Genomic DNA, 27,479 nt, shown 5'->3' on the forward strand with positions numbered 1-27,479 from the left:
AATGATATGCAACACTTGTAAACAGCGGCCCTGGGGAAAAAACACGGGTGGAGGAAGGCTGAGTCTTTAGCTGTTTTCGAAATCGTTCCCTATTCACTCACTCACTATTCCCTATATAGTGTTTATGATATAGTGCACTATATAGGGAATGAACAAACGAGAATTCGGACACTACGCTGAACATTTCTAAACGTCATATGCGTCAGTAAATGCGCCGGGTATTTGTGTGACGCAGACAGATGCGAACACATCATGTAAACAAACCGGACACTCACGAGGAAAGCTGTAGGTTGTATTGATGTGGAATGTTACATTTCCTTGATCAAGGTTTAGTTAATTAATTTTGAATGACACATTTTCTATGTTAAATCCCAAATAAATTGTTGACATTTCTAAACGAAAACCGGAGAATCATTAAATGTATTCGTTTTCGCGGTTATTTAGAATCTTCTTTTTCTCCTCCGGAAAAACACGGCCGCATTGCATTGTGGTATATGGGAGTAAAATGTAGGGAACATCGTGTTCAGTCAAATTTTGGGTATTTTAAGTCCACTATATAGTGCATGAAATGAGATGAAAAAAACACTGAGAATTCGAACACCACTGCAAAATGGCGAGCACCCTATATAGTGCACTATATCCGTGATAGGGAACGATTTCGAACACAGCTTTTATCTGCATTACTCCACTGGGTACCACTGGAGAGAAGGAGGCGGCAGCTTTCCTGCCAGACAGCATGCATGACACACAATAGAAACTGTGGGTTTTGTTTCGCTGGATTATAAAATTACACTCATTGCCCCCCCCCCTTTTCTACAGCTACTAAAATAGTTTTGAATGCCGTGGCAGGTGATGTGTGCGCATTGTAGAAGCCAGAATGTGTTGAATTATACACAATAGGAAACAATTATCCAGAGTTGCGCCGGATTTACAATGGACTTTCTATCATCCCGGCTCGGAAAGCAGAGAGCGGGGGATTGCGGCCTGCCAGTGTATTTAGAAATGCCACTGATAATTTCTTAATCGAGTGGTTGTTTAATTACTTGGTACTTACGGCACTCCCTGACTGCTGCTTCATGAATCATTTTGGCAAGAGCAGGCCCCAGAATCGGCACAGCCATTTATTTTGTAAACGCGGTCGATTGTTTATCCATGTTCAATATGCCAAAGCCCTGCCCTTTGACAGACTACACATTTGTTATGCGTTCACCGTTGAGCAAAGAGCAGTATTCTCTCACACACCAAAGGTATCTGCAGGTATCCTGCAGGTATCCATTTACCATGAAGGATTGATTATGATGCGGGAGTAAAAGTTGCACTGCATGCTTCAGGGTCATTGAATCAACCTTGAGAGAGAGGAGAAGAGACAGACAGAGAGAAAGAGACAGAGGAGGGATAGAGACAGAGAGAGCCAGATGTAGAGAGACAGAGAGAGAGACAGCAAGAGAGAGACTGAGAGTGAGACAGAGAGAGAGGGAGAGAAAAAGAGCAAGAGAGAGGGAGATGCTGTTCTCACTTTCAATAACAAGAGCCGATATGTTCAGAGTCAGAAGTTAGGAGATAGCAGATGGTGTGTGCTAGGGCGGAAAAACAAGATATCATCTGCAGCACATCCTCTGTAGCGTCCCTAATCCATTAATAATAGTCTCCACTAAACATCCTTGCAGAATTTAAGTAAAGATGTGATGTTTGTTTAACCAGTCAAACAACAAATAGCTACGTAGGCCTACCACACACACATATATATATATATATATATATATATATATATATATATATATATATATATATATATATATATATATATATATATATATATATATATATATATATATATATATATATATACATACATACATACATACATATATATATATATATACACACACATATATATATATATATATATGTTTCTTTAAAATCCAAATAAAATGGACTCAAAATGTATTATACAGTGTGTGTGCATGCGCGCGCGAGAGAGAGAGAGAGAGAGAGAGAGAGAGAGAGAGAGAGAGAGAGAGAGAGAGAGAGAGAGAGAGAGAGAGAGAGAGAGAGAGAGAGAGAGAGAGAGAGAGATAGATGTATTTGTACCAGTAAAGCAGTACCTTCACATAGATTCAGGTGCAGATGGGCTGTCAGCCACTTTGAATAAGCACAATGGCTAAGATTCCATGAACATGGCATCTGTTGGAAGTATGTGCGAGCTTTTCTGAAAGGATGCACTTTCGTAGTCAAACACAATACACAAAACGGAGCTCTTCCGCCAGGTAAACCCATTAGCCCCTCCTAATATTTGATTTCATTACCATAAAGAAACAGAAATACTAAGAAAAAATAAGAAGTCTTCCCCTTGCTTTAGGATTTAAAGAGATAAAAAAGAGTGTTCCCCACTTTCCCTATGGGTGTATTTTATCAAGGGTATATTTGACTTACCAAAAGAAAATAGCTACTTCTTCTTCGATCAGTACAGTGGAATTGAATGTACTTCGCTCAAATCTAGAAGCTCTTCTCCTTAAGACTCAAATCTTGCAGGAGCCCCTTAATCTGAGGTTGAATCACAATAAGGAAATGTCCCAATATGATGTAGTTCAAGAGTGTCTTGTTCCATTAAAGTACCTCAATGAGAAATCATTCAAGGACAATTTCACCCCTCAGCGCATACTGTCAGAAACCTACTGTCACTGTAACGGTAACCGACAACATCCATACGTCCCTCAGTTTTACAGCAAGGATCTATTTGCTTTGTGAAGTGCCATTTCTGTACACGCTATCTTTGTAACAAAGTATGGTAGAGGAGATGAAACAACATGATGTTATTTGCACGAAGCCAAAAACATTTCCTCTCTGCCCTTTACAGATTGTATTACAAATACATCAATGGATATGCAATACTTTCCATCTTCCTATTTTGAGTGGTTCGGGGGATATGTAACGATACTCCACACCTTGTTTAGACAATCTCTTTGACATACCTCACCTGATGGGTCATTAACTGTAAGCCATCTCTATAACTGTCAACATATTTGACTTGAAGGTGAAGTGTGGAGAATTGAGTGGCATCTAGCAGAACGGACCCGGCAGAAATGTTGTTTAATATTCATAAGCATATTTTAATTAGTGTATACCCCCATGAAAAATAATGTTTTTTAGTACTGTAGTTGTACAGGAGTGTTAATAATGAGCAGGGTTGTTTATCAAGTGCGCCTCTTAACTGTCCAAAACAGCGTTACCCCCTCTCGGATGCGGACATCAGAGGAAACCGCTGGCCAGAGTGAGCTCCGTGCATCCACACTAAACCTGTTGTTAGCAATTTGTGTCGTAGAATTGTAACCCTTTCTCAGACGTTGACATCAAATTCAATTACCTGACAGGCTGAGCTCCCCACATCCACAGAATAATCATATAGGCGGCAATATCTAACAATACACTGTCCTAACGGTGGGAGAAGGAGAGGATAAGTAGGATAGGTTGGTGTCTAAATTGTTCAACTCCCAGCTTTAACCCGTACTGGGTCTGTTCCCCACTGTCCAAACCATACCAGAAGGCATTCTTGAGAAGGACACCATAATGATACCTGTTACTTCATGACATGTAGCTGAATTTGCTGTAAGATGCTTTAGCTATAAGCATCTCCTCGGTAATACTTATAGGACGATATAAGCTAAAGCTTTCCACAATACTAGATCTGAACTACTGGATTTATTTTTCAAATGTAACAACCAGTTATTAGGTTGAACCTAATCCAGGTATCAAATTAAAGTGCCATTGATACAGTGTACAAATGGAGTGTGTCTGAATTGGTTAATGAAAGGTCTAGATGGGAAAGCATTTTAAGAAAGGGCTTCATTTATAAAGCATCTGTTCCCTATTGTGATTCACACCCACAATTTATTTAGATTCCCTAAAGTAAAGGAACAACCAACAACTTTCCAACGTTACCAGTGAAAAGCTCTTTGTCGGTGGTCGATGAAACTTTAATTCAAACTACTTCTACAGCCTTGGTCTACATGCAGTGGACACATTTTCCATATGGTCACCCTTATTTTTCATTCATTTTTGTGGATTACTTTGAATTGTTAAGCCTATAGCATTTAAATGGTATTTTCATTTTCATGACTACAAAAAAGTGCAGAAAGTGCACATACATTTACCCAGTGTACCCAGAGTGCTGAGCCTTGTGGCTCACCGTAGATCGCCTGTCTCAGGGTCAGTGTCTAACCTTCTCAGCAGACAAGCCCCAGTGCACAGGAAAACCCATCAGATTATGTTTTCGGTTTCGGTCGGGTCACAGCGTCGTCCTTGACCGTTTCTGAAACTTGCCACCGCATGCTCCTTTCTGTGCTGAATACTTACGTTTTTGTTCATGCAGCGATACGTAAAGCCATCGAAACACAACGAGAGCTGCTTATTTATTCAGATGTACATTCTAGACAAATGACTTGATTTTTAGGGTGACAGATCTTTATTATTTTTCTCAGACCAATTTGCAATTCTGACATTTAAGATTGACGACACCTCATCCACTCTAAGGACCAACCAACATTAAACAAAAAGGTTGGGTTATGATTATTAATCAGGACTTTAATCAAATCCTTCCAAAATAGTTCTGAAAATATTGAAATAAAGATCTGAATTAAGTATAATCCCCCCCCCCTTCAGCACTAATCTTATTTTGACTTACATAATGAAGTATTTTTTACGATTAAAACATTTAAAATTTAATTCATAGGCTTTTTGTGCGTCATCACACAAGACAAATGTGTATTTGACTATTTCATTAGACCGAGATTAAATGCTCTCCAATGTTTATATTAGGGCACTCTGCATACAGTCGAGTAAATTGTTTCAACAGCATGCGACAAACCTACACAGCTAACTGTATAGATTACTTATTTAAATCTAATCAACTTTCCTTATTAATTATTTTTCCCAATTCATAAACCCAGATTTTATTCTGAAATGCACACATGAAATACGTCGGTCCTTTTGGCTCTGTGCCAGCAGGTCATACATAAATGGTTTTCATTAAAAAAGTGAATGGCTAAAATCATGAAGTCATCCCATGAAAAAGGGACGGGCTCTAATAAAACACATATTGCACTCCAGCGTGTAGCCCACCTTCTGCTGTATGTTAGATTATTGGTCTATAAAGTGTAAACAATAAATGTACATACAAAGCACAATGATTAAGCTTGGCTATTGCCAGACCAATCTCCATCGTAGATTGCACGTTGGTCTGGGGAAGCTGCTGTCATTTTCTTCAGCACAAGAAGCGTGATCGACGGGCCTAGTTCAAATGACTCTGTACGCGATTGGCTGCATGCCGTCGCTTCCCTGTCGACATTGTGTTAAACCAGCCAATAGCGCACCAGGGGGAAAAGCCAGCATGGTGATTGGCTCCCGCAAAAACGTATTGAAACTAGGAAGAAATGTATTGCTCTTCTCCAGACCCTTCTGCAGCGCAACCTCAAATCGCCGGCAGAATGGGCGGGGCTGCCCAGTCTACAATGATGACTCACCTTTGTCAACACAACTGCTATTCCAACTCTGAGTGGAAAAAAATGCAGGGGTGCTTATTATACTGGAGCACAACCATTTGGTTTTGGTTATTAACAACCACAATTAAGACGCCTGGGCGGAGTTAAGCAGTACCTCAGACACTGGCCAGTGCAACTGTCCGTCAATAATCCACCCTTGGTTAAAAGCAAGACGCTTTACAGTACAACACTGTTTTAGAGAAATCTATCTAAAAATATTCCAACCGTAACACATGATTCTAGAGTACATTTTCAACATCACCTCATCATCTGAACATCTTCTCAGACCTGATGTAGAGATGGGACTTTTTTGTTGTTGTGTAACAAACAAATTAGCAGATAGTGAAGTACACAATCAATATATTCATCATCAAACAATACATTTTCCAGCAGCACTCTTTTGCAAGGATTTGCAAACATTTCAAAGCCTGTATAATATAAGGTGCCGTTTTTGTGCTATTAGATGGTGAGTGAAGTACCTTAGTGTACCTTACCTTAAATAGATTCATGGCTAAGTGAAGATGGACAGGCCTGTACAGCCACTTTGAAATAAGCACAATTTTCCTTCTTCAACGCTCATGTTTCATAGCCATATTGCCAGGCAGCAGGGGCGTAGGAATAAGTTTAACATTGGGGGGGACACATATCGGAAACCTGACAGATCCGGTATAATTTTTAGGTGGGACAAATGCGCCTGTCTCCGATATTGGAGGGGACACGTCCCCTCCGTCCCCCCCGGTTCCTACACCCTTGCCAGGCAGACTTTAGTTTGTGCCTGAAAGAACTCTTTTCTCACTTTTCTCATACAAAACAACAATATGCCTGGAAAAGATCTCACCAGGTCAACTTATTTAGCTCTTTTTTGTTGTAGTTTAACCACAAACAAGATCATTCAATTTCTTGACAATGGCAATGTTAAAAGGACAAAAGTTTATTCTCTGCACTTGAAAAGCAATATAATGTTGGTGACATTTGGAATAAGATTGCTGCTGGCAAGGCCATAATAACTCTTCAAAGCACAATCAGCTGCACTCAATTTTGTTTGCACAAATGGATCAGATATACCAGATTGTGTTTATGCCTCACAATCATAATTGTTTCAAAAGTTTGCGAAGGGTTGATTTAATATTTTAGGAGAATAGGTAAATGTAGCCTTCCGTGTGAGACAATGTCTCCTGCACTGGCTTGAGCTGCCCTGTTCCTACAGTCATTTCACAGAAGAATCATCTCAAAATGCTAATCCTACCCTTTAAGAATTCCCCAACAGTTTCACCACTCCCTTTAATAACCTTGAAATTAAAAACGTCAGAACAGGGGTTGCCTATTGGACCCTGGATAAATAATGTCCTGGTCCTACAATACATGAAAGAAGAAGAAGGGCGATATCACCATTTTAATTCCCAAATGTTTATGCAAAAGCCATGCCAGGCAACTCCAGAGAATACTAAAGGTCTAAGAAATAGAAATGGCTTCTTCACTGAACTTAAACTTTCATGGAGCATTTAGACATCTTCCCTATCCATTTTGCCACCAAGGACTACCAGAGTTGGCAGTTGTGTTATGAAACCCCAAATCAATTGTTGCCATTTTGTATTGAAACAGTTCAGTGAGTTAAACGGAGGTCATTAAATGTAAATTATATCATTTGTACAACTACACTGAGGCTACACTGAGCACCAAATCGTTGAGTCAAGTCGCAGCTCTTTAACCAAACAATTCCGCCGTCATATTAACCCTTTTTCCAGGACATAATCGTAAAAAAAAAAAAACTGATTTTGTGAAATCAAGGGTTAAGGTGAAGCTATTATTGTTTTGTTATCCTTTTCATGTTACAACAGAAGTAACATGTTTTTTACTATTTAACCATCTTACGATTTTTATTGACAAATTTGACAAGAGGACAGCTTTCCCTCTGCAATATGCAACCCCCGTGCTGAAAGTGTAATAATAATCTGACCGGCGGTAAGGAACGGTCACTCAACAAAAATCTGTCACAAGCGCGGTCCACCCAAAAGGTTTCTGCGTTCAACTCCTCCTCTCTCTTTTCCTCAAATTCATCGCTCTGTTTTTACATGCTGCACTCCATAGGAGGATGGGAGAGGGAAGAGGAGAGAAGTACTTGTGTAGTACATTTGTCTCGCTGATTTACTAGTGCTGGCCCTAGTAAGCTTCGGATGGTCATTAAGTTTTCCGAACAAATGTTATAATGTTTGGAGATAAAATAAAAGGCAATTCATAGTGCGTATCTTTTCCTGACTGATCAGGGGCAGCGGAGGCTACTGCTACAGAATCACATCTTTATCAACTGGTCATTAGCCTTCATATTTCTAATCCCTATCACGTAACATTGGGATTGCTGCATGGACGCAAGTGGCTGCGGATTCACTCATTGGTCCAAGTCTAACTTGCACTTCAATATTCTGAAGACTTCCATTGAATAAAAGCTTTTCACGAAATTACACAGCAAGACTAGTGCAATTCACCAGAAGAGAAATCACAGAAGAGCTATTGTGGGTAATGGATCGCCATTAAAAGGTCAACAAAACGTTAAGCAGCGCTATCCTGCTCCTTCTAGGTGGGGGTGAAGAATCTGAAAAGTCGCACTTATAAACAACCACATGAATAGTTGAATATCTGGATGTCACAATTATGAAAACACAAAAAACCTTTCCTCTTCTGTAATAAATGTATAGGACATCGTTTGGCTTTAAGACAATTTATCACATCCTACAAACAGGTGCTAATTCTATCATTATGCCCTACAATTAACACCACAAACAAGTTGATAACACTGAATATTTGACGAACAAGCTTATCCAAGGGTGAGTTAAACAAAGTATTGAGCAAAAGAAAATCCATAGTTTGAATGGCACCACATTAACTTTACTGAAAAGCTTTATGAAGATTGATGACCCTCTTCAATAATTGATGATTCTGTGCATATTGATGCCTACAAAAAACAAGTTTGCAGGGTGTTTTATTGCATTATTTCTAGCTAACCAACTGACAATGCAGATAATTCAAGTAAATAAACCTAAATGCCTTGCCAGAAAAAAAAAAGGAATAATTAAAGATGCGTGTCCCCAAAATGTATATTGAATATGATATTGCTGCGTAACTCAAGCATTTTTTCATGATTTTTACTTAATGATGGTAAACATGTCAGAAGATACAGTAAATACAGTTTTACAGTATAAAACAAATAAATTACAGGCCAGGTTTTTTTAATGAACATTTGGGGTGCCAAATCTGTCTAAGGAAATTCTCAAATATAACAAGCAGTATCTCGAGGGATTAGCAGACAGCCATCGGATTTATTTTGCTGTCATTTCCCCGACGTGGGTTACAACGCGTCCTTCCCATGTTAGCGTGACAGCAGGTTAATGAAAGAAGTGCTAATCCTTCCCCCTACATAATTACAAGTGCACAAGGTAGGGCTTTAAACAAACTATGATACAGGCCCAGCCACAGCCTACTGCCCCACTGACCCGATCAGCGGCGCTGTCTTTCTCAATTGTACTTTGGTTATGGTCGGAGCATCCATGCAGCAGGGGAGCAGGGCTCAATCGTGTACAGTTATTGGCTCAGGGTTCTCTCTTTCATAGAGCCTGTCAGCGGGCCGAGACAGTCACCAAGGGTGAAATGTGAGGGACGCCTGCAGCATTATATTGTATTATGAACCGAGGAACTCAGGAGGAATTAATAGTTGGACACTCCCAGACTACCAGGATTCAGATTTCCCCATGGTATTTCTTTATGCGTTAAAAGTGTGGTAGGGCATCAGAGTCGGATGAAAGCTGGGGCATTGCTCTGAACCCCCACACAGAGTAGCTTCTACAAAATAATGCGACAGTGTGTGCTTGTCCTAGGAAGGAAGGACACATGATTTGTGTGGGCTCTTGTAACTGGAACACTTGTCTGAAGTTTAGCATAGACCACGCAAAGAAATGCTGGAACGTAGACAAATAGGCCTACATTGGCGAATAGATGTCATGGGAATGTCTCATTGTACTAGATTATTCAGTATCATGCCATTGTCAATGTGCAATGCGCAGTAAAAAGCGTTTTAAATAATAAAGGAATTGCAGACACATTGCATTTAAAAAGTAATGGTAGCACGTTGTTAAATATTAGTGACTTCCTTGTGAGGAATCTATCGCACAACCTAAAATCGATCAATCTAAATAAATGGTTCTGAGTCCAGGAAATATAATAAGAACACAGAAAACTTTGGCTGCCCATCTGTCAAAACAGGCCTTGTTGAAAATACTGTATCCAAATTTGCATAACTTAACACTAGAGGCCATCTATTACATTTTCTCATGCTTGCTTCCTTAGATAACAAAACACAGATCATCTGCAGTCATGGGCATAGCTTGTTAAGATGAGTCAAACTCCTACAGTGGTGGTTAAAGAGCATGCTTGGTCACATAGTAACCGTACTATTTCCGTTGGTTGTTCAGCTAATTGGAGTTGAACAATATGGCTTTCAAAGACTTGGTTACAATGACAGTTTCCCCTAGAGTCCCAAAAGTCATAGCTGAACTCAGCACCAACCAGCCTTAGGTCAAATGAAAAACCCAATAAACCAGGGTTTTGAAAGTTTGTATTTCAATATAATTCCAGTATATTATAATAATATTATTATATACTGGAATAATAATAATTATAATATAAGTATTTTTCTCTCTTGCTCTCTCTCCTTACATATACATACATACTTATATATATATATATATATATATATATATATATATATATATATATATATATATATATATATATATATATATATATATATATATATATACATATACATATACATATACATACATACACACACACATATATATATATATATATATATATATATATATAAATATAGATGTAGACCTACATACATATATAAAAAAATGGAAATAAATAATAAATGTATATTATAATAATGATGAGTAGGCTTATTATTCAAAGTGTAAAAGCACAAAGTGATGAATACAAAAGGCATAGATCCTACCTCTCATATGCTTCCTGCGATCAATATAATGGAAAAAATAAGAAAACCTCATAATTTAGATACAGAAATCACATTAACTCAGTTGTTACAAAATGTAACACCCGTATATATATATATATATATATATAGAGTATATAAGGGGTGTCACGATGCGGATGACTGGCACTGTTCGGTGAGCACACTTGCTCGTTTCGGGAAAGATGGAAACATGGTATGGCCAAAAAAAAAAAATCCTCCACATTTGAGTGACAGCCACATTATTATTATAAACAATGATCCTTTAGCAGTGTGACTTTATTATCCAACTAAAGACACTGCCAGTAACAATGAAGGCTATCTATATTGTCTGTGTGTAGTGATGGCTGCTCACCAGAGAACAGAAAGGTAGAGAATGGCAGAGAGCAGAGAGTGAGCAGTTATAAAATCCCCCAGCGTCATTTAATTCTGGGGACATTAGGATTCCGTGTGCACGAAGGCAAAGCCATAAAAGCGATTGATAAAAGCAACAGTCCTCAAAGCGCATACTACTAGCGGAGTAAGTCAAACATGTTGAGCACGTTTATGGCCACCAAAATGTGCTCAACACATGGTATGGAATCCAAATGTAACTCTGGCAAGCGCAAGGGGGCTGGGGGGTGCAGGGGAGCCAGATGGGGCTAAACCTAAGCAATCCTACTAACTTCCTCTCCTTACAGCCTTCAACCAATATTTTCAACCAAATCAGACCAACTAAAGGAATTCAAGGCTTGGGTGTGTTTATATCATTTGCAGCTATGTTCCGCAGTTGAAGATGTCCGATTTAAATGTATGTTTAAAGTAAAGGGTTAGGGTTACAACTGTATAAAGGCTCAGCGGTTGAGAACTTTTTTGAGATGAGTGCTTGCTTGATTCAGTTGTTCAGACATATTACTTTGTGTCTGCCATGTATGACATTTGGTGCTGCGTGCGTGAGCATAAATATACTTATATTACCTTACTGAACAGTACCTACCATGGGTTTAGAAAGGGGAAGAAAATAATGCATATACATAGTACCGAACCGAAAGCCGTGACCAAGAAGCATGAAACGAACAGAAATCGTACACTGTTACACCCCTAATATATATGTATAAAGTGGTGAACTATGGTGGCGTGTTCTGCCCAACCTGCTCTCATCTTTTATGATCAGGGTCTTGCCTGATCTTTTTCTCTCCGATAGCGATACAGACATAGATACAATATTTATCCTCTCATCAATACAATATGTGCGGTACGACTCGCATAATACACTTTTGTGGGAGTGCTGAACAGAGGTGGAGTCCATAAAACATGTCTGATGGGACACGCACAAGGACTCGCAAAACAACGGCTATTTCGCAAAGCGGGGAATTTTCGCCATTTTGTCAAGCAAGGGTTTGAATGGTGACAGTTATGTTACCATGGTGACTTTTAAGCTCTAGGTCATATTAGGCTGTCAGTTTATCTTGCTTAATGTGGGCGTCAATAGCATGAAGTGAAACAGTTGGGAAAAAGGCTGTCGGTATGGCTTCTCAAGCAAAGCCCTGTGCCCTCCTTGCAATGAGAGGTCTGTTTGTTTAAGCCATAGAAGTGAATATAAAACATGGACACCAATCGATGAGTAAAAAAGCAAGTTGTCAACACAAGTTTCTGGAATGATATGTTTACCCTAATAGTAATAACGACTGTGTTAATGTGATTTTTGTATTCCAATTGTGTGTTTTTCTTCTTTTTTAAATAATATTGATCACAGGAAGGATATGTGAGTTATGATTTATGCCTTTTGTATTTATTACTTTGACATGTAGAGTGAGACGAGAGGGCCAGTTCAACACATAGACTACCAAGAGAGTGACTGTGTCACTTTAATTTCAGGTTGGTTCACGGAAGTTTGTCTAAGCACTTTCCATGGGCAGTGACATAGCCCACACAAAGGTACTGTCCTTTGCATCTAAGTTGGTTCAGTGTGTGATCAAAAAGGATGAACAATCAAAATAGATTATTCGATTATTGTTAGTTTTCATTGAGGAACATAAGAATTTATTATTAATAAAGTAAAAAATGGGTGGCGGTTGCTTGGATGGCTTTTGGCAGAAGCTTGACACATTGTTAATGACGTTTTTTAACATCTGGGCTATATATATACATTGGTTACCGGCATGAGACATTCAAATCAATTGGATGTACGTTTTAATTACATTCTAGAGGAATATATATGCTGAATAAGTCCAATATTAGGGTGGAATTAGTAGGGCTGTCAAGTTCCAGTCGGTTTGGTTGGTCGATAGCACTTAATCCATTATTTTCGGGGGCAGGAGGAATTTATGCAGACTGATGTATTATGTTTTTGAATGTTATAGGCTATATTATTTTAGAAATAACATTAATCAAGTCTAAAAATAATACAGATCAACCATAGTCTTACAACTCCGACATATGTAGGCCTACTATAGATTGCAAAGCACTGTTGAATTTCACATTCAGGTTCATAGATTCAACTTGCCATTTTTTTCAAAACTCTACATCTGATGTGATTCAAGAGTGAAGCCACTTCTATTTTTTATTTATTTTTAATCAGGATTCGGACTGTGTTGACATAGCCTTTAGTAACTTTCTACTTCGTAAACCAAGGCCACATCGCCGGACAATAAACAGATCTAATAGATCTACTAGACATTGTGTGGCTAAAGTTTGCTTGATAAACACATCAGTTGTGTGCACAACAAAAAGGGTAATTATAAACCTTGTATTCCTTTGTATTCCTACCAAACAGTTGACAGAACAAAATAAAATAGCCCAGGTGTGACAAACAGCCTTAATGTCAGCCTGTGTCGGAAATGAACACAAGTAAATAAAAAACATGGTTGGAACTTAACGCCACAAAAGTAATTATGCACCAAGTCTTAGGTGCTGACATCTTCTCCCATCACCGAAGACTCAGAGGAAATGGCGTCACCCAACGAGGTGTATGCAATTTTAACGAGTTTGTTACAAGACTCCCCAAACGTTTATAGGGCTTCCTAGACATATTCTATGAGATGCGAGCGAGTTTAGCGGTCAGGCCGAGGGGGGCGAGGGCTTTGTCTTGTCAAAAAACCCTGCGTTCGCACTTGAATCATGCGCCCGAAAATGCGGAGCGAGATTTTAATTCCCAACTGAACAATCAGGGGAAGCTGTGCGGCCAGACCTATTGAATAGTTATCTTAGCTTTTTTTGGGCCAGGGTGGTCACACTGCTATACCAGAAGTTGAGCATTCGATTTTTTGTATTATTACCGTTGACTTAATGGCAACATTTAGTTCAATTAATTATTGAACTGAAAAACAAATAAGAATTATAAGATGTTGCTTTTGGGTTGTCGCGGGCTTGTTGGTATCAAGGCTCCAGACTAACTTTTTTCACTAGGAGCACTGTGGCCCCTAGCTGAAAATTTTAGGGGCACAACCACAAATGTTAGGGGCACACACCATAAATCAAAATCCAAATGTGATTTTTGAATTTTTTTCCACTGTATTACTATAAATATTTGGATAATAGATGCAGAAATTACAATGTGCGGTTTCAAATTCAGTGTCAGATTTTATTGTGATTCTCATCTATACAAACTGTTTCCACGTGTGCGCGCATGCGTTCGACAAGCACGGAAGTGACAGTTTCACGGGAGTGCGCCCGCTTGTCGTGCCGCTTGAAAGGACGCTGCGCCTCCTCTCTGCCCGCTCGCCTCTCCATCGAGAATGCAGCAGGCGCGACAAACGCCTCCCGCGTGAAAAGCCCTTTATGGCACATGAAGTCCTGACCGGGTTCGGGTACCCAATGGGTGACCCGCACAATTTGGTTGAAACGGGTGCAAAAAATAATGTACTGTGTCGTACACGGGTGCGGGTCAGGTCGGACACCTGAACAGCGTGGATCGGACGCGGGTTTTGCAATTGCGAGCGAGATTTCTCAGGTGCTCTATATGTTAGTCAGGAGTGGAGGAGTCTACTAAAAACGTCAACAGTGGATGATGTGCTTTTTTTGCACAGCAACCTTAAGCACCAGGCCAAACACCACATAGTGTAATTCCCCGGCGTTCCATTTAATGTGTCTAATTTTCCAGGAATCTGGCACTGACACACGAGCCGCAGGTCTGAAGAACGATCGATAGTTTGAAAATTGTTCAAACACACGTAGCAGGTTGTGAAATCTTTCTCCTTCTCAGAGACGTTTACGCACGCTCAATATTAAATCTCAAGGACCCCCCTCCACACATTAGCCAGTACCAGTGGCCATTCCCTATCCTTCTCACACTCATTGGCCTGCTACAGATTCTGGATTCGCGCCCCTTCCCCGTTTAACGTGTAAATAAATACAATTTGGTCGCAGTCTGGAGCCCTGGGTATGGTTATTCCCGGGCCGCAACATAGAGTAAAATTTATCCTGAGAGGCCATAAGAGATGGGGTGACATAGTATTTTCCTAGCCCTAGTCTAGAAAGCTCTTTATACCTCCAGACGGACAGCATCAGACTGGAGGAGAATGGTTGGAAGGAGAATAATTACAGCTAAATGGAGAAAGGAGAAGCATTCTAGCAAAAATGTTTTCCCATGTAATATACAAATATGACTGGCCAACAATATAAACCATTCGGAGGTATGTGTACAATTGTGTAGAATGTATTCACAATAAAAATGCACGACTGAAATGTGTACACTGCAGATAAAGGAAATGCCAAGAAGAATGTGAAAGAGCACTTCACTAGATGCTCTCTCTTTGTCAAATACTAAATAGGATGGCCTCCGTATAGGTTAGCCAACATTCGCAGTATGCTACTGCATTCCTTTAATAATAATTTCCTTCCAAATGGCATGAACATGCAGACGTAGGGGTTAGCCATCTAAATTACATTTAATCACTCACAAGTTGTTTGCAATCCAAATAATTTGAAAACAAAACCTGAAAGAAAAAGGTGGGGCAGACCAAGGTTTTTTCATAAGATGGCTTATCTTGCGTTGCAATTAGATCTTTCCATTGTCTGGATGCTATAGAATGCTCAAAGTGGAAGTGGAAGTTTGTATAGCCAGACAATGAATACCTGGTGATGCATAGTCTGATTCGGTTTCAATGCTTAACTGTGTATAACTTACATATGAGAAAGCAGACATATAATTGCATTTGTAGAATTAATCTGTATATCTGGTACTGGGCCACAGAAAGTTGAATTAAACTTTTCTCAAAATCCACTATGAAGAATGTATTAAATCCCAGACAGTCGATATGGTTTCCTCCTTCCTGCCAAACATCTGTCATTCCCCCCACCCCGCTATTGAGGACACCTTCTCTCTGCCCTCATCCACCACCCTGACAGAACCCTGTCTCTGTCCCCCACTGTTAGTTGTTCTGTCTTCATCCTGTGTCATCCCCCCTCCTGCAAACATTTGTCCCTAGTCCCCGATTGTTCTTGAGGAGTTGATCAAACAGTTAAAATAGTTTCACCTTTGTCCTGTTCCCATCCTCCTCCCTGCCAGACCTCTGTCTCTCAATGCACTTGAGGAGATGACCAGGAGGCCTCTGGAGGCTTCCCCACATAACAACAGATCTGGGGGCCAAACGTAGAGATATCACACCCCCGCCAACTGTTCATCCTAGAGGGAGTTTAGGCAGTTTGTGATTGGCCTTTTCTGTTTAACGGTGACCCAATAGGAAAGAGGGGATTATACATTTTTGTATTTTTATGCTTAGAAAACACCTAGTCGTGTATTTTGTTATACTGTTGTTAGTGATGAATTAGTGACATAATAATGACAGTGACAAAAGGGAAGAGAGTAACACACATTATGTGAGACAGAGCAACACAGTGTATGAGTGTGACAATTAGGTGTTGGTTTTTGGGGTTCCCTACAGGAGCCCACGAATATTCTGTAGGATTGAACATTGTATCTTGGCTCTATGGTCTATTTGGGACAACAAACATGGAAACCGCACCCTGATTGGAACAAAAACCTTACACGTTAAGAGAAAAATAATAATAATCTGCAGCCGAGGCCTGGTAAAGGGTTTGGTAAACAACTTCTTGTGTATTTAATTTGCATGACATATTTTATTATTGGGGCTCAATGCGTAAACCTGACATTGCATGGCACCACCGGACACCTAAAGTCACATTGAAACCAGAGGTGTAATATGTTTTTATAATATTGCATGTCTGGCATGTGAAATGTGCCGGTCAGGAAAGGTCTGTGATGTGGGATTTCAGGTCTTTGATGTGGGGTTTCCTTAACAATGGTGTGTATAATTGAGTGGAAAGAGTCTTTGTGTTTCTTTACCTAAGAAGGAGCCCATAATATCAATATACGGAATGGGTCGTCTGCTATTAAGCCTGCCATGTTGCACCGCTATGTTTCTACAGTAGCCCAGAACAGACAAAGGGTTGTAAAGGAAGTGGATTTAATCACTATCTTACTTGTAAGCTATGATCTATAATTTTACAGACTAAATATCCAGACGCAATTCATAACACTTGACTATACAATGGTGTCATAGATGGAAGTACCTTATAGGCCAGTAAAGGCCACCATATCTTCTCCAGGTCGTTTTATCAGGGCGGGGCGGGGGGGATTCAAATGGAACCTTAGCGCTAGATACCACTAAATCCTACACACCATCCCTTTAGTCAATTTATTTTTCTATTTCCCATGAATCCTTGATATCTTCATGCCCTCTTTCCATCGTACTTGTGAGGTGTTTGACCAAAATATGAGAGTGGTTCTGTGCATAAACGATATGCTTCACACACACACTTAAAAACAAAATCTAAAACATTACCAAATCGATGGCATTGTCAAATAAACTGAAAATGGTAATAGGCTTTCTTAGAAAGAGAAGTACATTTGCTTTTGCTTGAACATAAATACATTTTTAGACTGTGGACCTTTGCATAGTAGAAAGGCCAGATAATAAGTAGATGCCAGTTTCACCAACATTAATCACATTTCAACTGCGGTTTAATATATAATCATGCAGTAGGCCTATATGCCCATGTGGTCAAACGTCAAGACTATAATTGGTAAATAAATGAAAGGATTGATAGGTAATTTAAAAGATCTTGGGAATAAAAAGTCCCCCTCAAAAAGATCACTCCTGGAATGATTATTTGGTGTTCTGTTCCCAACAACGTTGCCTACAGCAATGCAAGGCTTCAGATGTTCTTGTTAGTATCCTTCACCATGAATGTCAAGGGTTACCCTTGTACATCTGCCTGACCCAGTGGCAGCCACCAAACCTGTGATCCACTGGCAATTTATGTGTACGTCTAATTAGAGAAACCAGCTGTCTCCTTAACAATGAATGGAAATCTCATAGGCAACAAGGTGACTGTCAAATTTATTTAGAGTGTTTTCCTTCATTATACCCATCTAAGTCCAATGCACATGAAGGAATGCTTAAGTGGGAACACTTTAATGTTTGAAAGAGATTTCCGGCCATAGATGTTAGAGTATAGCATTGTAGGATTTACAGCTATGCTCCTCTTGTTAGTTAATTGACTCCATACACAGAGTGCCTATTTGTTGTAAGTTTGCATCTACAGTATTTTTAATTGCAATGAAGAAAACTAGTCCAGTGAATGATGCAACTGTTTATTATGATGGATTGATGAAATCATCAAATTGACCAAACCCTGTGTCCTAATTTGGTTAATGTCTAAATGTCAATGTGTTTAATTGTTGACTAGTTTTTGTATTTATTAGAACCAAGCTCATTCATTTTAATTGTACTTCCAACCAATTAGATGGAATTGGTATAAATGACTAAGTTCATTTAAATATATCTATTGTGAAACACACCATAGAAGGCTTATAAAGGAAAGGATAAGCATAGCACGAAGCAAAACCAACAGACAAAGAGATCTCAGGCGTTAGCTAGACCAGACACGTCAATGACAGAGACATCAACATTAAGAAATCTTTTGATGCATTTTTTGGCAGTTGCGAGTCATTCAAACAAACAGTACGTTCACACACACACACACACACACACACACACACACACACACACACACACACACACACACACACACACACACACACAGGTGCAGCGAAAAGAGGAATGCTTTTTCTCCATTGACACTGACAGGCTGTCAGACTGTGGACCAGGCCCAATACAACACACCTTGCAATCAGCCCAGCATGCATATGAGATGAATACTATTAGAGGCAAAAGCATTGACAGAGACATCTGGCTTCCTCTGGATCTGTCCTGCTGACAATATCAATTATGGATGCATCAGTTATAATTATGGGGAAAAGGGGATCTCCCTGTCCCGCTATCAAAATTTTATCAAAATATACTTTGTGCCTCATTATCCTAAGCATGAGAATATTGAAACATAATATTTTATTATGCACGGTAAAGTTATAAAGACTGCATCAACATACAGCTAACATTTGAGTTGGGTATTGAATTATACACTTTTAATGGTACCAGTCGAATTATGTTGGTACTACCGATTACCTATTTAAGTGTAGCGGATCAAATTGACTGCTTCTTCTGCTGGCCTTAATTAGTGTAAACTACATTAAAAAAAAAAGTCAGGCATTCTGCATGTTCATCTCACAGAGATACTGTTCGGGTCAATTTGACCAGGCAGTGGAAGTGGAGGCTAGAAGGGGTCAAAAGTGTCTGATTTTGACGTTTCTTTCATTGCAATTGTGAGACACTACTTCCTTCAACAATATTCCGACCCAAACACAGACACAGACACAGACACAGACACACACACACACACACACACACACCCCTAAGAGGTGCCAGGTATGCAAGCCATCTGAAGATGTCAAGACAGGCACGACATGTGCAAAATGGGCCAATTTAATTTGCACAAAGCACATTTCGAGCATGTTCTGTGTACACACCTTGATTCTGCAGCCCCAGCACTCGGTAGAAAAATAAGTAAGGTATCTTGAGCTTACCTTTCAATGTTCAGAGAAATGGGGAAAACACACACAACCATATTTTCTGGGGCTTGTAGGGTATGGGTCGGGGAGAGGAGAGGGAGGGGGGTATTTTGTGTTGTGTGTAAAATGTTGTAAATACAATGTTTTGACAACTGAAAATACAGTTTTGTTATGACGGTGAGATAGGTACCGAAATAAGGTATCGTTCAGTAACGGTTCTAAATTTCAGGCACTGATTCCGTACTGGTATCGGTTCAAATGGGAATGGTCCCCAATCCTAGCCAACATACACTTTCAAATACATACGTTTCGTTATAGTCAGTAAGTTATACATTTCATGTCAACAATATTTATGAATAGGGTCCCTGCAGAACAATGGCAGTGTTCAATTTATGACATTTCTATCTGGTTCATTCATTACAAGAAACCACGAAACAGGCTACCGTTTGTTGGAGGGAGAATAGGAATCATCTTTGTCTACACAAGTTGAGACACAGACGTCTCAAATGTAGGTTTACTTTTCGAGGGCTACTCTGTGTGATAATACAATGTGTCTTTGTGTTCAGGTAACATAACAAAGTTAACATGTTGAAAAAAAAAATGGTAGTTAAGGGCAGACAGCTGAAAAAAAAGAATGGAATACATAGAGAAACACTGCTTAGAACACTTAGGCAGGCATAAAACATGCAATGTAAGACATGTAAGAAATTCTCAATTCACAACGAGCGTGTGGGTGTGTTGCTGACGTGTTGATGGCATTTCTATCATGCAGATACATCTAAATGAATGCAGTATTGACTTCACCGCAAAGAGTTACAGAGTCCGAAGCCTCACCCGCGATCATTGATGTGTTGTAAACAAAACACTGCGACTTCCACTGCATACATTTTGCATTATGTTCTGCCTGCTACACGCTCTAACCAGGCGCCAACCCTCGCTTAAAGTATATGATACAGAATATGTCCAGTATGAGTGAACACGTCTGATGTGGCATATCTCCGGTCGTGTGTTGCACGTGTTAAAGGAGGACTCTGTATCATCTCCGGACCTGAGTATATCCAGAGTTCATTTAAGAAAGGCCCATTAGAATAGAGAGACTACTCTAACAAGGAGATTAAAGAAGTGGCAGTTCTTTAGCCAAGCTGGCACTGTGTGACACTCATGTGCCACTTTGCCGACAAGAGGCTTCACGATGACGTGCTCTCAAAGAAAGACCCTTGTTCCACGTACCCCCGATGTGCTGAATGATGTACAAGTCCATAATCTGCATGGGATCTTGGGTCCCTTTATCACCTCCTCCCTTTGTTCTGATAGAGGTGTAGCGTGTTCCGGAGAAGACAATCTGTGTGTAATACCACTTGATTTCTGCTGTGTATGCCTGGAGATACCGAACACTGGTGTTTCCGATTTGGTTTATGGAGGTACGACGCCCAGGAGAAATAAAGAGAGGTTTAACTTCCTCAGTTGAATATGAGATGTCACAGGCTTCGTATTATAATACATTAAGCGTCCCTTGCAACCATGAAGTATTTCATTTATTATATACATCCTCTTTTGTATTTTACTTCGGGACTATTGTTCAAAGTTATAACTATTCCCATACGAGACTGCCTGGCAACAAGACTCTTGTTATTTATCATCAATATTTATTGCACTGCTTATAATGCTGGCAGACTGGGCACTTCTGAAATTTACTTTTTTCTCCTTTGCGATTATTTCAAGGGACTAGAAAAGTTTGGCAACTCTACAGATGCATTCCTGCCATCAAAAGTGACCACATTCATAGCTTTGCTTCAATGTTGATAATGGCCATTAGCCATGATATCCGAGTTGTATTAAGCTTTGTTTGAATGCTGCTATGTTTTGTGAAATCAAGCAAGTATAATAAACAACTCCTGTATTAAGCATTTTCAGACTAATTCAGAAACTCAACTCAAGGGTAATCAAATCAAGCATAGCACCTGCAAACGACATACATATATAATAGTAGCTTTGTATCGAAATTAGTCACAATATTTATTTACCCGAAAAATCTCAGCATGAATGGGATTGATCACAGACTCCTAAATAAAGGCTGAGAAAATACAAATACTGTATACTTAACTTTTAACGTTTAAAATCAAGAGGGACGTTCAATGAAAGAGACAAAGTTAAAACAACATGGGTATTGTTCTTTAAGAAAAGACGTGCTAAAGACTGCTGCCCCCCACCCCCTTCCCTCATGCACTCCGCCCACCCCCTTAACGATTGTTCCCAAAGATTGTGTAGAACAGTGATTAATACTATTCAATGTGCCAATTGTAGGTCCAGCGGGCTAACAACATGCACAGTCCGCAGACAAGAATCACAGGAATGCATGGATGAAATAGAGGGGCTTGTTCTTCAGCTGGAGGCCTTGTCTTGTTTTCACTTTCAACTTTTTTCTCAAGTTCTCTTACTTGTTAAGTCAGTCGGAAAAATCTGTAAAGTTTGTTAGGCACAATTACAGTTAAAAATTGAAAAGGGCCTCTTGTTTTCCCTCCTTCAAATGGCCAGCCAGCATTCTAGAAGTGTAACATTGATTGGAGAGCAACACAACGCACACATCCAATCTGTTTTTTCTCTCACAGATCACGTCAGGCTGGAAGAGGTCCAGTGCTCGGTGTAATTGGTCTATATACTGCAGATTTGCTTTTCACGGTCCAGCATCCCACACTCAGTATGAATCAAAGTATTAACTGGAGTGAACTTAGAGCTAAACACCCATTTTTCACCCTGGTAGACAATATGAAGATGGATTGAATTACCTTGATGGCATTGTGTTTATCATCCACAGAACTGATCAACTCAGACACAAAGTGTAGCTTGTGTGTGTTCAAGTACCAGTTAAAACTCTTTCTCTCTCCCTCTCTCTCCCTACCGCTCTCTCTCATTAAATACACAACAACAAGACAAGACAGAAGCCTTGGTCCCAACAAATGGTCACACCTCCATGCTACTGATATACAGTAGCTAAACTCATTTGAGCTACTTCAAAGAAGACTAGAAGACCAATCATACATGATGGACTCGCCTGGGAAAGGGCTATACCGAGAGAACAAAGTAGTGTCCGGCTACAGCATAATCGCTGTTGGTCGAAAATAGGAGATTACTTTGTCACCGACCCTGCCAGCAGCTTAGTATAACATCCCCCGAAGCTAAAATATATTTCTATGTACATATCCCTATAAGCAATACTTGGATATAAGTTCCAATTCCCTGAACAGCCTTCATCAGGAAGGTAAAGGCAAAAGAGGGGATGTGTGAGGAGGACAAAATGGCTGTCTCGCAGAATTCATCGAACTGCAGAGCACCCTTGTTCCACAGTTTCGCGAGTTCCCACTCCATAATCCACCGAGGATACAAGATTATTCTAGTCAACAATATGGTGAGCCCCTGAATGTAGGCCAAGCTACTTCCCACAGCATATGTTCCAAGTTAATTCAACTCGAGGAATATTAGCCAGCGCATTGTCTGAGCACAGGCCCTGGAATTAACTTTCTGAGCTTGAACCAGAATCAGAAAGATTGGTATTAGTGTGCAAGTTTGTACAGACAAGGATTTTGTTCAATCTTTCTGACATTGCTGCCGTAAAGTAAAGGACAAAAAAACATACAAATGGTGTACATGAATATAAAAAAATAGAACCAGAAGTTGATATAATATTTAAAACATAAACATAATAAAATATATAGTTTAGTTCAGTGGACAGAGTGTTTTACAGGGATGAGTCATCATGCCAGCCTAAAATATGATTCTTATCAACCTGATGAAAAGAAATTAGTTATATTTTTGTTGAAGATTTTTTGAAGTTACTTTAGTGAAACATAATGACTGTACAGGTGGGAGAGTTTAAACACATTCTGGACTCGGCAGAATGGCGGATACTAGGCGGATGGCAGGACGATGTAATGGAGTTACATTGAAGCATAAGCATCCTCCTGTGAAATTCTCCTTCTAACGAGAGTCCTCCAAACGCAGGCTATAAGGCCTAATCCGAAAATATAACATTAATTAGCACATTGGTTTTCTAAAGGCTCCCCAAAACAGGGCAGCTACATAGCCCTTCAGCACGAGCAATCCTATTTGAGATCTCCGACCATCACATTTAAGGTGATGTATTTGTCTAACAGCACAGCCAATACATTTGGCTGTGCGTTTAATAATCCATGTGAACTGAAGTGAGGACGCTCAAGTGGGGGAGTGTGGCACAGATGTTAAAGAGACAGCAGCTCCGGCCCAGTCCCGACGGGCGGCTAAGAGGATAAGGAGGTTCAAGTCCACCTTGACCCCGACGCTGACCCCACACCATGTCCATTAATCTTCGTCCTGGATTAACTACCAGTGAACAGAGGCCTTGGGAAAATGATTGGCCTTTTATTACGCTCCGTACTTGGAGCCCTACGTTGGATTTATGTTGGCGAGTAGAGTTGAGATACGTTGTGGTCCGCGGACTACAGCTTTGAGTAAACTCACGCCTTGCTGCTTTTATGTAGGGTTGGTTAGGATATTCACAGAGGGAGGCTGTGGTAACTCTGCTTGCCTGTTATCGCAAATTTGTTGACATGCCTGCGTTTTGCATGTGGAAGTGCACATATGTGCAGGACTTGTGTCCTTCACGGCATGGGCTTATGACGTGCAAGGGCAAGCTGTAAATCCTCTTGTTTAGAGGCCGCTTGAGATTTACAAGAGATATCCAGGAAAAGAAAGATGTCAAATTGAACAGCCATCATACTTACTTACAGCTAGCTATAATGGTTACAAAATCACAAAATCAATTCTCTTCAAGATATAATAATTTCTTGACTGCTTTACAAGCAATAAGAACCAAGAAGTGGAATTCACAATCCATTCTTTTAACGTTAGAAAACTTTTTTTTTGTCATCGTTTTTCCTTCAGAATACCTTGATGTGTATGTTGTAAGGACGATATTCTGGGGGCCTTGAATAACATGAAGACAAAACAAGTAGTAATAGTTGTCTGTTCATGCGGCCCATGTGATAATAATCTCCCGTCTTGAATTTGAGGCATAAAGGCCGACCCTTTCTTCATACAGACACATGTCAAACTCATCCACGACGAGCAGGAAGAAAACGAAAAAGTTGCGACTCAAGCTGCTCAATCGAGTGGCAAGTGCGATTTCACATTGATTTAAAAATGGCAATGGACAACTCTGCACAGTAATGAGAGATTTTTGTTTTTAAGATAACACATCAACCAAAGAAAGATTGTCAAGACTTGCTCGCTTCAAGTTAAAATGTGCCACCAATTGCTGTTGCAGCAGTTGTCAGAAAAGGGGAGAAGGGGGCTTGTTAGTACAGATAACTACAACAAAGTGTTCAACCCTCTCCCTTGCATGGCCTACTGTCACAGTCATGACAAATCAAATTAAATCCACCAGTTAATGCAATATTGTTTCCAAGGTGATACAAAAACACATGCTTATGTATGCATGTGGATGCACAGGCAATTGTAACTACGGTTTACAAATCCTTCTTCTAACAAAATATATTTATTGTATCCTTGTTAGTTGTCTGCCACAAAGCATTCCTATTGTTGCAATAACAGTCAATAAAAACAAAAAAATATGTAATTATTTACAAAAGAATGGTCATCAGTAAAGAAATATTGTCGGATCATAATATCTGCATGCAGATGTATCTTTAGGCAATTTTTCTTCCTCCTCTGCTTCTTAAAGTAGGTTAAGAATATCCTTTGGGTACATAGAAGAGAACGCGTGTTAAGATCCTTCCACCCATTTATGGCGAAGATCCCACCAGATGCACTTTGATAATGAAACACATCTAGATGTACACTTAAGAAGGCAATATCAACACCAAAGCTGAATGAAATTGACAATATAATGAAGATTTACATTGAAATCTTCACACACACACACACACACACACACACACACACACACACACACACACACACACACACACACACACACACACACAACCAGGGAATAACCGCAAAACAGACTTTTAAAGATCAGAAAAAGTCCACCAGACTGACATTTTTTCTGTCTGACTTGGCATATGCATAACAGCTTTGGCTTTTTTGAAACAGCTATCACGGGCACATAGAAACCATGGCTGGGGGAGCAAACCCTGCACAGAGATAAAGAACATGTCACCTGCTCGTCGCACTGACTTCATCGCATGCACACACTCAAGCACACACACACACACACACACGCACAAACTTCCTAGCATTCCTAAAAAAATCTGGAGCCTGTTGAACCCAAAGTCTGGTCACGCTATGCTCTCTGGGTCATGGTTAAAAGAAACCCATTTGGATGGACTTGTAATTAGGAACGAGAAGCACCCATACCACAAACTGAAGAATGTGCAGTTGAACCTGTCTAGGTGTTGGGGCCTCTCATTTGACGCTGTAAACCTAGAACAGAACATGTCATTGCATGGCTTTTTCATCGAAATATGTACGCAGTTCGGCCTTTGTGTGTGTGTGTGTGGGGGGGGGGGATCATTTGACATTGACGATGATAATAATAATTTAACTAAAATGTACTTGATTTCCATTAATTGTATAACATTGACAGGTAATAAACTGCACCTTAAGGGCCAGTGAATGAGGGGAAAGCACAGTTTCCGAATATTCAAAGGCACAATTGTAAGATTGAGCCCCTCCCAGTTGGAAGGCAGGAGACTATCAGAATTGAAAAAACTCAATAACATTGTTCTCTCCGCTCTACCTGGCTGCCTGAGTAGCGTGAGAGGGAGGGGTTCGGGGAGTGTCGATAGAACGATTCTTGTAAACAAAGAGGGGTACGGGCCCGCCAGAGTTTTTATTTCTAGATTATACCTGCTAAAGGACGTGATTTTGTTGATAACAATATTGTACGCTACTTGGTATTGATCAGCATTCGCTCGAGATATGTCCAGGTAATTTTAAGCTCCGAGTCTAGTTGACTAGGTACACACAGCGACTATAAAATCCCAAACTATTGACGTGTAGCCTATATTCAACCGGGACAGGGCGACGGGACATCCCTTCCATACACCCACCCACCCCCCATGTCCAGTATGCCTCTCGCTGCAGCAGCAGCTGTTAGTGCAGTTCCATACACCTGCTGGAGTTGCGGCTCGAGTTGGAAAACGAGTGTTCTCTGTGAATCCTTAACCCGTGCATTGGGTTAAGCCCGTAGCAACACTTGTACACGTTAGTGCTGCGCCATCACACAACAATTAAAAAACAGTTTCCCCGCCAACAGCTGTGTTGCAGATCAGCGGCTGCCTATAAACGAAGCCCTTTTTTAATCCTCTGAAATCCCCCTTTTAAACACACGCGGGATAAGACGCCCCGTGCGACGCTGTCAAATTGCGTCGGTAAACACATGAACAATTCCACGCGTCGCTCCACACGTTACGCACAGGATCATGCAAAGTGAAACACAATCGTGTAACATTCTAAAAAAAATAACAGCGTATCGATGTTTTAAACAGGGAAAAAACAAGACACTCACCTGAGGAAGACGGTTTCCCCTTGCCGCACGGTAATATTGTCCATGACTTTGTTATCAGATTGAGAATCCCCCTGGCTGTGGACGGGCAGTCCTGTGGGTAAAATAAGCAGAATCCTCAGAGAGAGCAGGCTCATAGACTTCCACCAAACGGCAAAGTATCCACGGGCACTCATCTTCGGCGTAAAGTCCCCCCCACCCTCCACACGTGTTGTCGATAGCAAAAGTTGTTGTTTTTTTCAAACGCGAAAGAGTCCGGGGAAAATCATCCGCTATAATTTGTATCCTGTTATCCTTGTGTACTGTCTGTCTCAGTGCCAGGTGCAGCGGTATGCGCGACGCGTCTCCTAACTATCTGGCGCACTAAAGCATCGCCTGACTGTAACCAACAACCACATACTCTCCGGACGCCCTTTATTCTGCAGCTTATTGTTGACGCCAATGTCACCAATCGCCAGCAGCTTATTATCAACTTGAGTGTCCGTCCTCTAATTC

At 40.2% G+C, this 27,479-nt stretch overlaps 1 protein-coding gene across 1 annotated transcript in view; it reads right to left on the bottom strand.

Annotated features, from left to right (window-relative positions):
* Nucleotides 1–27,160, bottom strand: part of ntm (neurotrimin) — a gene marked incomplete at both ends in the record, with an annotated part of 75,074 nt that extends 47,914 nt beyond the window's left edge. The window contains one exon of the mRNA XM_079738116.1: nt 26,988–27,160. Coding sequence (XP_079594242.1) covers nt 26,988–27,160 — 173 coding nt within the window. The remainder of the gene's footprint in view (nt 1–26,987) is intronic.
* Nucleotides 27,161–27,479: the final 319 nt, after the last annotated feature.

Source organism: Pollachius pollachius (assembly GCF_949987615.1).
Source record: "Pollachius pollachius genome assembly, chromosome: 6".
Taxonomy (NCBI): domain Eukaryota; kingdom Metazoa; phylum Chordata; class Actinopteri; order Gadiformes; family Gadidae; genus Pollachius; species Pollachius pollachius.